The 17,716-nt window shown below is 38.4% G+C and overlaps 1 protein-coding gene and 1 long non-coding RNA gene across 2 annotated transcripts in view; one reads left to right on the top strand and one right to left on the bottom strand.

The window, feature by feature from the left end:
- Positions 1-270: 270 nt before the first annotated feature.
- Positions 271-17,711, top strand: LOC132016625 (uncharacterized). Its single transcript, XR_009403960.1, has 3 exons — positions 271-453; positions 8,063-8,147; positions 17,550-17,711. It is a non-coding gene; the product is annotated as an uncharacterized LOC132016625 (long non-coding RNA).
- KIF11 (kinesin family member 11) overlaps positions 14,411-17,716 on the bottom strand; it is a 43,342-nt gene continuing 40,036 nt past the window's right edge. The window contains exon 22 of the mRNA XM_059398141.1: positions 14,411-15,837. Within this exon, the coding sequence (XP_059254124.1) occupies positions 15,706-15,837 (132 nt within the window). The 3' untranslated portion in view covers positions 14,411-15,705. The remainder of the gene's footprint in view (positions 15,838-17,716) is intronic.

The following is a 17,716-nucleotide window of genomic DNA, read 5'->3' as shown; positions in this document are numbered from 1 at the left end:
AAGTTGTCAAAGAACCTAGAGAGGGACGAATATTCAAGGAATAGCATGTGAGCGTTGTCAGTGCAGCTTTGGTCAATCATCCTCCCAGAACTTTCTGAAAATCTGAAAGCCTGAAAGCCTAAAGTCTCCTAGTCTTTTGGGGTTGGAGTCATAGGCATCTTTCCGAGTCTGATGACAGACGAACACAGTGAGTGTAATATGCTATCATTTGAGGTAAAATGTTAGGAAAGAGTCGGGGTATTTATCTGTGCCTTTGTTCTATTAGGTAAACTCTATCTGGAAGAGAACACAAAAAACTAGTAACATCGGCTGTCCGTGAAGAGAGGTGGAGTTAAAGGAAGAACTTGCTGTATACTTTATGAATATTTGGAGAATTGAACCATGTGGATGGGTGACCTACTCATAGCATAAGTAGGTCCTGGAAGAAGTGGCTGATTCTAGGTCTGGGGCATGGTAAGTACAAGGTGAGCTCAAGGCATCTTGTGCTAGAAACCACAGAATGAAGACAGACCCACCCTGATGAGTCTTCCATTGGCCAAATTTGAGGTACTTTAAGTATCAAAAGCACATTTTGGATTATAACACATTGAATGTAACAGTTCATAGTCTCACTCTCCATAGCTCAGAGAGAGAGGGATGGTGGATGGTAAAGCTGGAAGGATGCCAGCTAACAAATTAAAAACTTTGATAAAATTTTTTAAATGTAATAATTCAACCATCAAGTGAGTGGTGTCTGAGTGGCTCAGTTGATTAAGCGTCTGCCTTCTGCTCAGGTCATGATCTCAGGGTCCTGGGATCGAGCCCCACATGGGCTCCCTGCTCAGTGGGGAGTCTGCTTCTCCCTCTCAAATTCTGTGTTCTCTCTCTCAAATGAATAAATAAAATTAAAAAAAAAAAAAAAGGACCATCAAGTGAAACATTGTTGAGGATGAGGATTTTTGAAACCTCTCATAATATCACACCAACCGATTAGATTCTGGATTTTTAAAAAGAAAGCCATGAAAGACAATTGGGAAGCTAAAAGGGTAAAACTGAAAATGAATTGTAAATTAGATGACATAAGTATTGTGAGTAAAATGTCCTCATTTTGGGGACGTGTGGACTGAAGTAGGGGTGAAGGTCTTGACATCCGTAACTTTCATATAGTTCAATACATACACACAACATATATATACACAAACCATTATACACACATGTACAGATAAGGAGATAAAACAAATTAGAAAATTATTCATTGGTGAATTTAGGTGAAGAGTATACTGATATACATTGTACTAGTCAGCTTCTTTGTAGACTTGAAATTTTCCAGTATAAAAAATTTTTAAAGTATGATTTTAGATATTAAAGAAATGAAAGCAGTCTCATTTTTTTAAGGTAAAAATTATTTGAATTATTTGTGAAATCTGCGTACAAGTTCGGGTAGTACATTGTCCCTGGAAGCCATCATGGAGGCCTGTTTACAAATCATAGGTCCCTCTGTGGTCCGGTCTGATGTTGTGCCCATTCCACCAGTTAGTGGAGAAGTCAGCCAGGTGCTGGAATACTGTGAAAGCCAAGTGTGTTCTGTGTACCAAGGACAGAGACATGATCTGGGGACAAAGAAAGGACAATTATTATCCAAAGCTCATAGGAACCTTCAGAAGTTATGTTTGGCTCTTCAAAGATTAGGACCTCAGTGAACTAACCAGGTGACTGATTATTGTTTTCTTCACAAAATGTCTTTCCCTCATCTTTGTTTTTCTTCTTTTCTTGCCCCTTCTACCTACCAAGCAATTGAGGGGATCAGTTCGTATAATGCCCTTATAGTAAATCACTAGCCATTAAGTTCCATCTTCAAAAATAGTATGGGTTTGTAGCTTATTCTGTGCATGACTCAGCCACCAGGCAAAAAAAGAAAAAAAAAAATCTAAATCTACAAACCTTCCAAAAATAAATATTAAAGTGCTAGGAAAATAAACACTATTATAGGAAAAGGAAGCATCATCCCTTTCTTTAATTGCCACAGACCCTGGGAGTTAGATGGAGATCTTAAAAGGCATTGATAGAACATTCCAGCTCTGCTACATAATGCTCACCAGCAAGTTGAAGCACTTAATTCTGTTAAGCTATATAACACCATCTCTTCTAAATCCAGTCATCAGATCCATGTTCATTTTACTATAGTTAAAAAAAAAATTACAACCACATTTGTGAATGTCACATTTATTGAACTACATAATTTTTAATATCACTTGTGTAGGTTTTATAGTTTGTTTTATTGTTTTAAAAGTCATTTGGGGCTCTAAAAGAACTAGGTTTTTCCGAAGTTGTCCTTATAATTTTTTTTCACACAGTCAGAACTAATAAAACAAAACTGTTGTAGCTATTTAATTCAAAATCTCTTGGAGTTTCAATATTTTTTCTCTGCTGGATACTAAAACCAATAAAGCTACATGAGATTTTAATTATATTCTGAATTAAACAAGACTCTGTCCAAAAATTTGGCACCATTTATTTTAGTCACTGCTACTATAAAAGAAACTAACCTTTGTAGGGAGAGAAGGTGAGTCTTACCTCTAATTTATCTAACTTTGGTAATTGTTTTGAAACTTCTTTTTTTTTTTTTTTTTTTGGTAGCAGATGAACAGTATGTTCATTAAATGCATTAGGACAAATAAACTTTACAAATAGACAAATCAACTTATTTTCAATAATTAAATATACATAGAGGTAAAACTTCAAATTAGCTAAAGCTTGAAAGCATCAGGGCGCCTGGGTGGCTCAGTCAGTTAAGCGTGTGCCTTTGGCTCAGATCATGATCCCAGGGTTCTGGGATCAAGTCTGGTATCTTCAAGGTCCCTGCTTAGCTTGAAGGCTGCTTCTCCCTCTCCCTCTGCCTCTACTCCCATCTCCCGCCCCCTCATTCCCCACTTGTGCTCTCTGTCTCACTCTGCTCTCTCTCTGTAAGTAAAAAATCTTTTTTAAAAAGTTCTCATCACAATTGGGGTGCCTGGGTGGTTCAGTGGGTTAAGCCACTGCCTTCAGCTCAGGTCATGATCTCAGCGTCATGGGATCAAGCCCCACATCGGGCTTCTTGCTCAGTGGGGAGCCTGCTTCTCTCTCTGCCTCTGCCTGCCTCTCTGCCTGCTTGTGATCTCTGTCTCTCTCTCTCTCTCTGTCAAATAAATAAAATCTTAAAAAAAAAAAAAAAAAGTTCTCATCACAAGAAAAAAATTAAAAAAAAAAAACATAAGTGGGGGGCACCTGGGTGGCTCAGTGGGTTAAAGCCTCTGCCTTCAGCTCGGGTCATGATCCCAGGGTCCTGGGATTGAGTCCCGCATCGGGCTCTCTGCTCAGCGAGGAGCCTGCTTCCCCCTCTCTCTCTGCCTGCCTCTCTGCCTACTTGGGATCTCTTTCTCTGTGTCAAATAAGTAAATAAAATCTTTAAAAAAAAAAAAAGCATCAGTGGATTTTATTATAGCAATTTGGTTCTATTTTTACTTACAGTAAAAGTTTTATTACCCTCAAATATTGGGATGACTAAATCACTTATGTCACATATCAAATCATTGTATTACATTTAACTTAAAACTTGACAAAATCTAATTCATGTTTTAGGGCTTTACTAACTTGCAAAATGCTAATGAGATTAGATAGAAATGTCTCACCTGCGTCATGGCTGGGATCAGAGCTCTGGAACACATGGGTAATAATCACCATGACATCGCTTTCATGATGTCTGCATTTCACATACTATGAAATACTTACTCTAACATACTTAGCACCATAATGTAGGTGTATTGATCATGAAAGGTTTGGTGAAACTTATACTATTTATTTGTCTAATTAGAAAAGTAAGGAACCCTAATAAAAAGAGAACCCAATTTTTTTAATGGCAAAAGATCTGAATAGACATTTCTCCAAAGAAGACATACAAACAGATGGAATGCCTGGATGGTTCAGTCAGTTAAGCGTGAGACTTTAGGTTTCTGCTAGGGTCATGATCTCAAGGTCGTGGATTGAAACACCCCCACTGTGTTGGGCTCCACACTCAGTGCAGAGTTTGGTCGAGAATCTCTCCCTCTCCTTCTCCCTTCCCTGCCATGTTCTCCTTCTCTCTCAAGTAAATAAATAAATAAATAAAATCTTCAAAAAACAAATGGCCAATAAGCACATGAAAAGATGTACTATGTCACTACATATGAGGGAAATGCAAATCAAAACCACAATAAGGTACTACTTCCTACCCACTAGCAGAGCTATTATATATATATATATATATATATATATATATATATATATATATATTTTAATAAGGAAATAACAAATGTTGGTAAGGTTGTAGAGATTTGGAATTTCCATCCATTGCTGGTGGCAACATAAAATGAAGCAGCTGCTCCAGAAAACAAACTGACAGTTCCTGAAAAGTTTAAACATGGAGTCACCACATGACCCAGTCGTTCCACTTCTAGGTACGTACCCCCCAAAATGAAAATAAATGTCCATACAAAAACTTGTACACAAATGTTCATAGTAGAATTATAATTCCCAAAAAGTGGAAACAACCCAAAAGTCCTTCAACCAATAAATGGATAAATAAAATGTGGGGCATCCTAGCAATGGAATATTTATCCTTTAACTAGGATTTTGTACCTCTTAACCATATTCCTTCAATTCCCCACCCTTGACCCCCTACCTCTGGTAGCCACATTTTTATTTCTTTCTCATAGAGGTGTTTTGTTTTGTTTTGCTTGGATTCCACATGTAAGTGAGATTATATAGTATTTGCCTTTTCTTGTCTGACTTTTTTCTCTTGGCATAATGCCTTCAGGATCCATTCATGCTATCACGAAACTAAGATTTCCTTAATTGTTGTGGCTGCATAATATTCCCTATGTTTATCCACTCATCCACTGATGGACACTTAAGTTGTTTCCATGTCTTGGCTCTTGTAAATAATGCTGCTATGAACATCATGATGGTGCAGATATCCTGTTGAGGTAGGGTTTTATTGTCTTTGGATATAGTCCCAGAAAAGGAATTGCTGGATCATATAGTGGTTTTATTTTAAATTTTGTGAGGATCCTTCATACTGTTTTCCACAGTGGCCATACCAGTTTATGATCCCACCAACAATACACAAGCATTCCCTTTTCTCCATATCTGCACCAGCTTTTTTATTGTCTCTTCTCTTCTTTAAGATGGTCATTTTAACAGGCAGGAGGTAATAGCTCATTGTGGTTTGAATTTGCATTCATTCCCCTAATGACTAATGATGTTGAGAATCTTTTCATGTACCTGTTAGCCTTTCATAAATCTTTTTTGTAGAAATGTCTGTTCAGGTTCTTTGCTCGCTTTTAAAGGGGATATTTTGTTTTTTATTATTAAATCATATGAATTTGTTATATGTTTTGGATATTAACCCTAGCCAGATATATAATTTGCAAACTTTTTTTCCCATTCTACAGATTGTTCATTCACTTTGTTGATGATTTATTTTGCTGTGCAGAAGCTTTTTGGTTTGATGTTGTCCCACTTGTTTATTTTTTATTTTGTTTCTGCTATGTGAACACTTTGCTATGTGAAGGAAGCCAGAAAAAAATATCCCTGATGAACACAGATGCAAGAATCCTCAATAAAGGGCACCTCCATGGCTCAGTCAGTTAAGTGTCTAACTCTCGATTTTGGCTCAGGTCATAATCTTGGGGTTGTGAGATCAAGCCCAGCATTAGGCTCACCACTGGGTGTGGAGTCTGCTTAAGATTCGTTCCCTCTCCCTCTACCCCTCCTACACCCTCCACCTCTATCTCTTAAAAAAAATCTTCAATAAAATACTAGCAAACCAAATAAAATAATATATTTTAAAAATCATTCACCACAATCAATTGATTGATTGATTGATTGATTCCTGTGTTGCAAGTCTGATTCAATATTTGCAAATCAATCAACATGCTACATCACATGAATAAGAGAAAGGATAAGAATTATATGATCATTTTTTTAAAAGATTTTATTTACTTATTTGACAGAGAGAAATCACAAATAGATGGAGAGGCAGGCAGAGAGAGAGAGGGAAGCAGGCACCCCGCCGAGCAGAGAGCCCGATGCGGGACTCGATCCCAGGACCCTGAGATCATGACCTGAGCCGAAGGCAGCAGCTCAACCCACTGAGCCACCCAGGCGCCCCTATATGATCATTTTAAGTGATACCAAAAAAAAAAAAAACATTTTACAAAGTACAACATCCATTCATGATTTAAAAAAATAAAAAAGCCCTCAACAAAATAGGTTTAGAAGGAACATACTTCAACATAATAAGAGCCATATATAAAAAACCCACAGCTAACATCATCCTCAGTGGGGAAATCTGAGAGTTTTCCCTTAAGATCAGAAACAAGACAAGGATGTCTCTTATCACTTTTATTCAAATTGTACTGGAAGTCCTAGCCACTGAAGACAACAAAAAGAAATAAAAACTCCAGGTCAGTAAGAAAGAAGTAAAACTTTCACTATTTGCAGGTGACATGATACTATATATAGAAAATCCACAGAACTCCACCAAGATAAACAAATTCAATGAAGTTACAGGATACAAAAATTAATGTACAAAAATCTGTTGCATTTCTATACACCAATAATGAAACAGCAGAAAGAGAAATTAAGAAAACAATTTGGGGGGCAGGGAGATGTTGGCTGGTTCAGTTGATAGAGCATGCAACTCTTGATTTTGGACTTGTGGGTTTGAGCCCCATGTTGGGTGTGGAGATTGCTTATAAATAAATCTTAAAAGGTTCCTAGGTGGCTCAGGTGCTTAGATGTCCAGCTCTTGATTTGGGCTCAGGTTGTGATCTCAGGATCATGGGATTGAGCCCCAAGTCAGGCTCCACATTCAGCTCAGAGTCTGCTTGTCCCTCTCCTTCTCCCTCTTTTTGTCCCCCAACTTCTGCATGTTCTCTTTCTTTAAAATAAATAAACCTTTTTTTAAAAATAAAAAAAATCCTTAAAAAGAAAATAATCCCATTTACAATTGCACCCAAAATAATAAGATACCTAGGAATAAACCTAACCAAAAAGGTGAAAGACCTATACTCTGAAAACTATAAAACACTGAGTAAGGAAATTGAAGATGACACAAAGAAATGGAAAGACATTCCATGCTCATGGACTAGAAGACCAAATATTGTTAAAATATCTATTACTCAAAGCAGTCTATAGATTTAATGCAATCCCTATCAAATACCACAAGCATTTTTCACAGAACTAGAACAAACAATGCTAAAATTTGTACGGAACCACAAAAGACCCCAATAGCCTAAGCAATCTTGAAAAAGAAGAACAAAACTGGAGATATCACAATCCCAGATTTCCAGATATACTACCAAGCTATAGTAATCAAAACAGTGTGGTTCTGACACAAAAACAGACATATAGATCAATAAAACAGAATAGAAAACCCAGAAATAAATGCACAACTATATGGTCAGTTAATCTTTGACAAAGCAGGAAAGAATATCTAATGGTAAAAAAAAGTTCTCTCCCCTCTTCTTTTTTTCTTTTTATTTACTTGATACAGAGAGAGTGCACAAGTAGGGGGAGCACCAGGCAAGGGAGGGAGAAGCTGGCTCAGTGGAGCCAGACGTAAGGCTTGAACCCAGGACCATGACCTGAGCGGAAAACAGACACCTAATGACTGAGCCACCCAGGTGCCCCTATTTCCATTTTTTTAAATTATATTAACTTTTTAATGTTAATTCCCGTATAGTTAACACACAGTGTTATATGAATTTCAGGCATATAATATAATGATTCTGCAATTCCTTTTTTTTTTTTAAAAGATTTTATTTATTTGAAAGAGAGAATGAGCAGTGGGGAAGGGCAAGTGAGAGGAAGAGAGAGAAGCAGACTCCTCACTGAGGCAGGAGCAGGATGCCAGACTAGATCCCAGGACCACAAGATCATGACCTGAACTGAAGGTAGACTCTCAACCTACTGAGCCACTCAGGCGCCCCTAAAATAACATTTTTAACAGAATGTATCTATGAAGTGGTCTTTGCCAGTTTCTCTTCTTTCTCTTTCTCTTTAGGGGAAAATGTCCCAAGTGAGATCTGCTACCATTGTTCCTGCTCAACCAAAGCCATTTACTTCATCAGATACTATGCTGAGCCCAGGTAAAGCAACAAGATCTTCAGCTTCCTTCAAAACAAAAGCTTTCGAATAAAGAGGTTAGAGTAAATCTAAGGCAATATCAGATCAAATTTTTATTTTCCTAGGTCTCTTCAAGTACACATTGGGGAAGTATCTTAAAGGCATAAAGGGTGACCAGATAGACTGGGAAAGACTCTTGACTGGCAAGGGGCAGAAGAAATGGAAGTAAGCATATGATTATTTTGTTTAAGACGAGTAGAATAGGAACAAAATAAGTACACATTTGAAAAGGAAATCACTCTTGAACTCATTTCCACTATTTGTCTGACAAGTTAGACAATGTTAATGTGAGATTACACTGAGTCTGCTCCCACCGGGGAGATAGATCTACAAAAAAAAAAAAAAAAAAAAAAAAAAAAAAGAGATAAACCACATAACTTCTCTTGAACACATCCAAGAGCTAAGGTTTCAGGTCAGCCAAATACTCTCAGGAGAGACAGACCTTCCCAAGGAGACACAGGGAAGAGCCGTAGCTGACCTGTGGCAGAGCCTGGCAGGAGGAGACACCAGATACCATGTATACCTGTAAGAAGAATTCAGGTAGATTTTTAATATTAACTGCTAAAGGCTTACCGTGAGGTAACAAGAAGTGTAGAATCCCTGAAAGTGCAGACACAATGGGAATTTATACCCACTAGCAGGCTCTTTTCAGAATTCACCAGGTGCTTCAGAGAGACCAGAGGCAGAGATGCAGGCTTGGAAAGGGAGCAGCCATCACTACAAGAAAGACATGGAGCTCTGCCCAGACCCTACTTCCTTAGAGTCAAAAGCCCTAGGGAGAAGGGCAACACCCTTGCAGGGAACAGGTGAAGACCACAGAAGACCACGGTGATTGAGATAAAGGTAAAAAACAAACAAACAAAACTTCTACTCCTAGGGGAAGGGCAGGACACTCTTCCCTGCAAAGAACCTGCAAAAGATGTGGGCGATTTGGCTACCCTCAGGATCACCGAGAAGACCCAACTCCCCCAAGACTTGGGGCGTAGGGCCCGCTTAGGAGTAGGGCTGGACCTGCACAGTAGAAAACCTTCCTCAACCTCCACACCTCAATCCTCCACCCACCAGGAAACCCCAAGAATCAAGGAATAGCATCCTTCCATGGTAGAAAGACCCTTCAAGGGCTCAGGACCACAGGGAAGGCTGCACAGACAGGTGGGCCTAATTATTTTTCCTATGAAAATCATATCTTTTTTTTCTCTAGTTACTTAAAAGATTTTTTTCTTTATTGTTGGCGTTTAGCACTTTAACTGTGGTGTACCTCGGTATGACCTGATATTCGTCCTGCTTGAGATTTACAGAGGTTCAGTCATTCTCTCTCCTTTCTTTGGAGGCTCTAATTATATGTCTGTTAGACCTTTTCACCAGACCATTTTTTTTGTTTCTTGTCCATTTGTCTTGTTATGCTGAAGGTAACTATTTTCTTGTAACCTGTCATCCATTTTTTAATACTCCCTTTAGCTGTTCAGCAAACTAAGCCCATTTTGTTTATAATTTGTTGTATTTTTCAGTTCTAGAATTTCCATCTGATTTTTTAATAATTTCCAGTTATCATCCAAAATATTTCATGTCTTTAAATTCTTTAAATGGCTGATTTTGAAAGATCTCATTTTATAGCTCCATTCGCTGAAGTTTCTGTGATTTGTTTCCATTATCTTTCTTCTTTTGGTCCAGGTCTATCTCTTTGTATACAAAGTTATTTTTCAAAGGACTATTACATAGCTGTGCTTTATGAGCACAGGTGGTACACATTTTTATTTTCATTTATTTATTTTTTTGAGAGAGAGAGCATGTGAGTGGGGGGTGGGGTAGGGGCTGAGGGAGAGGGAGAGAGAAAATCTTTTTTTTTTTTTTTTTAAAGATTTTATGTATTTATTTGACAGAGAGAAATCAGAAGTAGATGGAGAGGCAGGCAGAGAGAGAGAGGGAAGCAGGCTCCCTGCCGAGCAGAGAGCCCAATGCGGGACTCAATCCCAGGACCCGAGCCGAAGGCAGCAAGCGGCTTAACCCACTGAGCCACCTAGGCGCCCAGGGGAGAGAGAAAATCTTAAGCAGGTTCTGTGTTTGGCACGGAGCCCAACACAGGGCTCAATCTCATGACCCTGAGATCATGACTGAGCTGAAATCAAGTTGGATGTTTAACTGACTGAACCACCTAGGCATGTCTACACATTTTTAATTTTTGATATATTTTTTAAAAGATTTTTATTTATTCATTTAGCAGAGAGAGAGAGAGAGAAGCAGGGGGAACAGTAGAGGTGGACCATTGTGGAGCTCAATCCCAGGACCCTGGAATCATGACCCAAGCTAAAGGCAGATGCTTAACCAGCTGAGCCACCCATGTGCCCCTTTCATATGTTTAAACTGTAGCATTTGTTTAAGAACTTTTTTTCTATCTGCTAATTAAGTCTACCAACAATTAATGCCACTATGATTCAGCTACATCACCTTGAGTCAATAGAAATATTTTGAATGGATATTTAGGTCAAAATCACATAACAAAAAATGAATCATTTTAAGACTTATTGTGGTCAGGGCGCCTGGGTGGCTCAGTGGGTTAAAGCCTCTGCCTTCAGCTCAGGTCATGATCCCAGGGTCCTGGGATTGACCCCCGCACCGGGCTCTCTGCTCAGCGGGGAGCCTGCTTCCTCCTCTCTCTCTCTGCCTGCCTCTCTGCCTACTTGTGATCTCTGTCAAATAAATAAATAAAATCTTTAAAAAAAAAAAAACAACAGACTTACTGTAGTCATTTCTCAATGAATAATTATGTTGTATACCTGAAACTGTTACATGCCAGTACCTCAATTACAAAATAAAGAGCTTTAGGTACTTTATTTTTTTAAAGACTTTAACAGAGAGAGACACCGCGAGAGAAGGAATACAAGCAAGGAGTGGGAGGGAGAAGCAGGCTTCCTGTTGAGCAGGGAGCCGGATGTGGGGCTCAATCCCAGGACCCTGGGATCATGACCTGAGCTGAAGGCAGACGCTTAACAACTGAGCCACCCAGGTGCCCCTAGGGAATTAAAGTACATAATTAATTAGCATTTACTATAGTCACAATATTATTTTTTGCCTTGCAATTTCTCTTTTTAAGACTTTTTTTATTTGAGAGAGAGAGCAGGAACAGGGGGAAGAGGGAGAGGGAGAAGCAGACTCCCCACAGAGTGGGGAGCCTGATGTGGGGCTCGATCCCAGGATGCTGGGATCATGGAAGACAGACCCTTAACTGAGTCTTATATTCACAATATTATATGATTATCACATCTATCTAGTTCCAATAAATTTCCAACATCCTAAAAGAAAACTCCATATTTAGTAAGTAGTCACTCCTCTTTCCCCTCTCAACCAACCGTGGCAACCGCAAATCTGTTTCTATGAACTTAGCTCTTTTGAATACTTTGTATAAAAGGAATCATACAATATACAATATATGAACTTCTGCATCTGACTTCTTTCACTTAGAACTATATTTTGGGGGCACCATCTGGCTATTGTGATAATGTTTCTGTGGACATTTGCATCCACATTTTTTTCCCCAAGATTTTATTTATTTATTTGACAGAGATCACAAATAGGCAGAGAGGCAGGCAGAGAGAGAGAGAGAGAGAGTGAGAGAGGAGGAAGCGGGCTCTTTGCTCTCCGCTGAGCAAAGAGCCCGATGTGGGGCTCGATCCCAGGACCTTGGGATCATGACCTGAGCCAAAGGCAGAGGCTTTAACCCACTGAGCCACCCAGGTGCCCCTGCATCCACATTTTTTGAGTGGATTTTTTTTTTAGAGGGTTTTTTGTTTTTGTTTTTGTTTTAGATTTATTTGAGAGAGTGAGTGTGACATCTCACCAATACATGTTCTTTTCTGTTTTTACTCTAGCTCTCCTTGTAGATATGAACTGGTACCTCGGTGTGGTTTTGCTTTGCATTTCCTTGAAGACTACACACATTGCTTTCATGATTCTGTCTTCAACTTTTGACAGTTTGAATATATAATGTGTCTTGTTGTGGGTCTCTTTGAGTTTCTCCTGTTTGGATTTATTGAGTTTTTGAATGTAAAGATTCAACTGTTGTAAAGAATTTGATAAGTTTTCAGCTTTTTTTTTTTTTTTTTTAAGATTTTTTTGGTCAGAGACAGAGCACAAGCAGAGTGGCAGGCAGACGCAGAGGGAGAAGCAGACTCCCTGCAGGACAAGGAGCCCAATGAGGAACTCGATCCCAGGACACTGGGATCATGACCCGAGAGCCAAACGAAGGCAGCCGCTTAATTGACTTAGGCACCCAGGTGTCCCTCAGCTATTATTTCTTCAAGTATGCTTTCTGCCCATTTCTCTCTTCAGGTACTCCCATTTTGAGAATGTTGGTATGATTCATTGTGCTCCACAGGTCTCTTAAGCTGTGTTCGTTTTCCTTCATTCTTTTTTCTTTCTGCACTTTGCATTAGACAATTCAATAACAGCTTCAAGTTCACTGGTTCTTTCTACTACCTGTTCACATCTGCTATTGGAAGCTTCTAGTGTTGTGTGTGTTATCATTTCATTTTATTATTTTTCAGCTCAAAATGGCTGAAAAATATCAAACTGATATGGCTTTTTTAGTTTACCAAGTCTCTATTTGTTGAGACATTGTCCTCCTGAATTCCTTTACTCTATGAGGATATTTGAGACAGCTCATTTCAAAATGTTTACTTCGAAAGGGGTGGTTTGTGTTAATTTTTTTTTAAGTGGGCCATACTTTGTTTCTTTGCATACTTCTTAGTTTTTTGTTAGAAATTTTTAGTATTAGGCCACCTGGGTGGCTCAGTGTTCAACTCTTGGTTTCAGCTCAGGTCATGATCTCAGGATTGTGGGGATCAAGCCCAGCATTAGCTTTGCTGTGGCTCCAATGGCTTGCTACTTTTCTAAACGGTTTTCGACTCTCAATTCTTTGACTTTGGTAGTCTCTTTTTGCTTGCATTCAGCTAGTATTACTGCTGACAGATTTCCTGGAATGCCAATAACCAAATAATAAAACAAAAATTAAAAAAAAGAAAAGAAAAAAATCCGTCTTTGTAGACTGTTGGAGCACAACTTCAGGGCTTAGCTAGGCCATTTAAAATCAGCCTTAGCTTTCACTTTCTGCTTGTGCTGAATGTAGGGATCAGTCAGCAGTAGCAAAAGCTACTTTAAGTAGCTTTCTTTAAGTTTATAAACTGGCCTGGACATGAGTGGCTTTCTCAATTCCCCGATATACATTGTCTTTGAATGGCCTAATTTCCTTAAGAAATTCTCTCCTGTCTTTTCCCTCTTAGGTTTTAGGCACTCCTTTATCTTACCTCAACTATCATCTTTTGCTGCAGGTAGTAGCCTGTTGTTCATTTGCCTTATCATAGTTTTGAGAAATGCTTGCTACTTTTCCACCTTGAGTTGTGAATTAGATGAAAACAAAGGCAAGTGCCTTGCTTCAGGCCTTCAGATTGCCCAGACAGAGTAATTTTTTGAGATGAAAAGATCCTCTTCGCCCTCAGGACGAGTGAACAGGGTTGCCCTGCTCTGAGAATGCGGGTTGCTGTCTTTAAGATCACCACGGAGTTGGGAAGGGGGATGGAGCAAGGGCAAGTAAAACACCAAAAAAATGTCTTAGTTTTTAGCTTGCCTTCTCTTGACCGAGCACTAGGTTGCTATAAACCTAGCTCTGACAAAGTTGTTTCTGAATGTTTTGCCTCAGGAAAAATAAGTCCTTGAAGCTACCTACCTACTCTATTTTTGCTGATGGTTATTTTTTGAGTGCTTGATATTGTATACCAAAAATTGTAGAGCTAATTTAAGGTGTAGGATGTTAAAATTCTCCAGTGATTTGGGGTGCCTGGCTGGCTCAGTCAGTGGAGCTTGCGACGACTCTTCATCTTGGGGTTGTGAATTTGAGACCCACACTGGGTACAGAACTTCCTTAAAATAAAAAAATTCTCCAATGATTTGTTTTTCCTTCTCAGTTGCATTAGCATTCCTAGATAATTTCAAAACGTCAGGAAACAGATGACTTAAAGCTGGACATCAGGCCCTGTGAGGACCAATCTCTTTCTCACTAATCTTATACTAAGGTGTAGTCCCTTAGAGTACGACTGAAGGAGCCTGGGATGTTTACCAAGGTGCTTTGTCCTAGATGGTATCTGTGTTAAAGTGTATTTTAGGAATTTTGGAACAACTTGCTAAACTCTGTAAAGATACCCATTGCCAAATAAGAAATAATAGGGCAAACAAGTCAATGTAGAAACTAAATTTATTAATGGATTTACTGAAGGCAGTTTATTTTGTTAGATATTATCCATAGCTTATGTTGACATCTGATTTTGCAGAGAAATTGTATCATTATTTTTATTCAGGTGACTAATACTTCTGCAAGGTAAATTTAGTTCCTTAAAGTAGCACATTTTCTAATTCTCCAATTGGGCTTGGCTTTACTTAGCTACCACAGTCAAAGTCAAATGTCTCTAAATTTATATACTTAACTTGACGAAGGCATAAAATTTTTTCTTTGCCTCTATTCCTTCTAAGTGTGCTTGCTCTTCATGCTGAAAAATCTCAACTTCCAGAAATTTGGCTGCTAGATCAAAATTGTCAGGAACCTTCCAAGCGTTAAGATTTCACTAAAGAAAAATATACATATACATATTTTATTATATACAAAGTACAAAGTTTCATCAGATAAGCAAAAGAATATAAATTATAGTCATAATTAAGTTTCAAAAGGCCCTTAAATCACTGGGACCTTCTGCATAACATATAGGCCACACAGCCATTAATCAGAGTTCTTGGTGGTTCTCCCATAAGAGTAATCTATATTCTAGAGAAGCTGGCTATTTAGAAACTCTGTGGGGGTTAATGGGTTGGGCCTCATAAAGGAATACTTTTACATCTGGGAGAAACAAACTAAAAATATTGAAGGAAGGACTACTTCTAGAGTTTATTGTTGACAATAATTTTAGAACCACAGAAAGTGTTAAAGACTTCTTAAGTAAAATTCACACTATCTCATAATAAGAATGGATACCATTTTGTAGCTCTACAAATGGTTTGGTCACAAATGAAAAAGGAAAAAGAGCTAAGAATGCAGAATGGAAAAGTCTAGGGAAGGAGGCAAGCAGATACACATAATTCAATCATAGCAAGAAAAGTACAAAGGTGGTCCTTCCCAAGACTGAGTTGGCAATATTTACCTACATAAGTCAAAGCCTAGAAGGAGAGTACAACTTATATATGTGTGTTACCTAGTGATATACAAGAAAAATATTTTTCCTTTTTTAGGAAAGGGCTATTTTATATCAAAAACTAAAAATACATATTTACTCAATGCAAGTCCCAAATAAAACCCAAATTAATACACAGTGAACTACAGGCATGACAGAAAAATGAGTAGACATAGTAAATCCAACTAATTTACAGTATAGCCTTGATATTGTCCATTTGTTTTTCATCTGTACATAAGGCTCAAATCCTGGAGTTATAGGTTTTATTTTTCATTTTTCTTAAAAACAGAATCACCGATCCTCAAGGTAACTAAAGATTTATCTGGTTTCGTAGAGGTAGTCTGCTCCGTGTAACAGAATGCTCTGTAGTTTCTTCCACTTTAGACTTCTCCACTGAATTAATGCCTCTGTTTTCTTTGTCTTTTGCATGTGATTTTTTATGCTATAGACATAAGGGGAGAAATTAAGTCAATATAAAGTAACATTTGATACATACTAGCTACACTCTATTTTCAAAGTCCTCTGGGTTATAGGCAAGAAATTAAGTGTGGAAAAGGTTTGGCACAAATCGGAGCCAAAAATTTGTTCAGTAGGTAGAAATGAATGTCTTCTTCATCTTACCATCAATGGAAGGAGTGAGGTGAATGAATTACTAATTTTCTGCATGATTTTCCAAGGCATAATTATAGACTTTACTGTAGGGCAATGGTTCTCAACAGGGAGCGATTTACCCCCTTCCTCCAGGAAGGTATCTGGTAATATCTGGAGACATTTTTGGTTGTTAAAACTAGGAGGCACTACTGGCTTCTAGTGTGTAGGAGTCAAGGATGCTGCCAAACCTCATATAATAAAAAGACAGTCCACCACAACAAAGGATCACCCAGTTCAAAATGTCAATAGTGCTGCTATGAGAAAGCCTGCTGTAGGAAAACAAACATTTAGTATCTTGCGAAAAAGGCAATTCTATATTAAGCAGAGAATCTGATATATGGCTACCTCAAGACATTTTTTTTAACTGTGTTTTACCTTTTCTCTTAAACTGATTTCATATTTCTCATTTAGGAATTATATTTCATTGGAATTCTCATATTTGCCCATAGAGAGCTTTAGGAGACTAATGACATTCATTGCAAAAATAATCATCATCATCATCATCATCATCCATGCTGAGAAAAATCATAAACCAACTTCAGAATTTCAAACCCAGAAAATTTCCCCACATGAAACTGCTGCAGGGAGAAAATCATTTCAGACTTCAGCTGAAGGTTTAAAATCCAATTCCAAATCTTTTCTGGTACTGTAGGGACTTCCCTGCCCCAGCTGAACCAGTAAGCCTAGCCTTTAAAATGTCCTAAATGATAGTAAGGAAAGGATTCCGGCCAGGGGATTAAGTAGTCACAAGGGTTTTCTTTTCCTAATTTTTCTTCTTTCCTTAACTTTAAAGATAGCAGAGAGTGTTGGAAAATGAAAAGAAATATATTTAGTAAAGAATAAAGCAAAAGGTAGGAAGGATTTGGGGATAAAATTACCTTGAGGGAAAGAGAGAACAGTTTAACAGAAATTAAGGTAGAAGTTTTAACAGCTTAAATCGCAGATGGAGGGTCTTTAGGCCTTGGTGGGAAAACCTGCAAGTCTACGAGGTTACAAGAACATAAACTTATCACAAGCAACATTTCAACTATAAAATGTAGACATCAGTGTCTTACGTGAGAAGATCATTTCATCATAGACTGTGTCGAGGCTCATGTCTTCAAAATAAAGGGAAAGATGCCGGGCAGTTTAAAGTGCAGTGCTCCTAAGAGTGTTGAAAAGGAGTTAGAAAAGGTCACAGGATTTAACTGCACAAGATCAAGGCAGGTGAGGAGGCTCAGGAAACATGAGAGAATCCTTAACAAGAGAAAAGCCTCAGGTAGGAGAAACTAATATAAACTGAGAGGCCTTCAGTCTCTGTCTTTTAAACCTCTTAGCTTTCAAAGTCTGAGTATGAGCAGACACAGACTCCAGGACTTCTGTGTCAAAGGTGGAGGGAAGAGAGGAACTGCTCTCAGAATCCACGGTGCGCATACAGGAAGTGGTAGGGACTTACTGTAATAGCTAAAGAGTGCTATCTGAGGATGGAGATTAAATTAAGCTTTGCCTTTAATGTTCCTACAGAAAACCCCTCATCAATGATAATATTCGTGTAAATAATATAAATCAGACAAGCTCAAAAGCTATCCCAAAGGAATGACAAAATACTTTGCTGATGCCTTCCCATTCAGCAGCCAACGGCAGACGTCTGTCAGATGTGGAAAGCAGACGTGACAGGACAGAACCACATA

Source organism: Mustela nigripes, chromosome 4 (assembly GCF_022355385.1).
Source record: "Mustela nigripes isolate SB6536 chromosome 4, MUSNIG.SB6536, whole genome shotgun sequence".
In the NCBI taxonomy this organism is placed as follows: domain Eukaryota; kingdom Metazoa; phylum Chordata; class Mammalia; order Carnivora; family Mustelidae; genus Mustela; species Mustela nigripes.
This window is presented reverse-complemented; position numbering and strand designations above follow the sequence as displayed.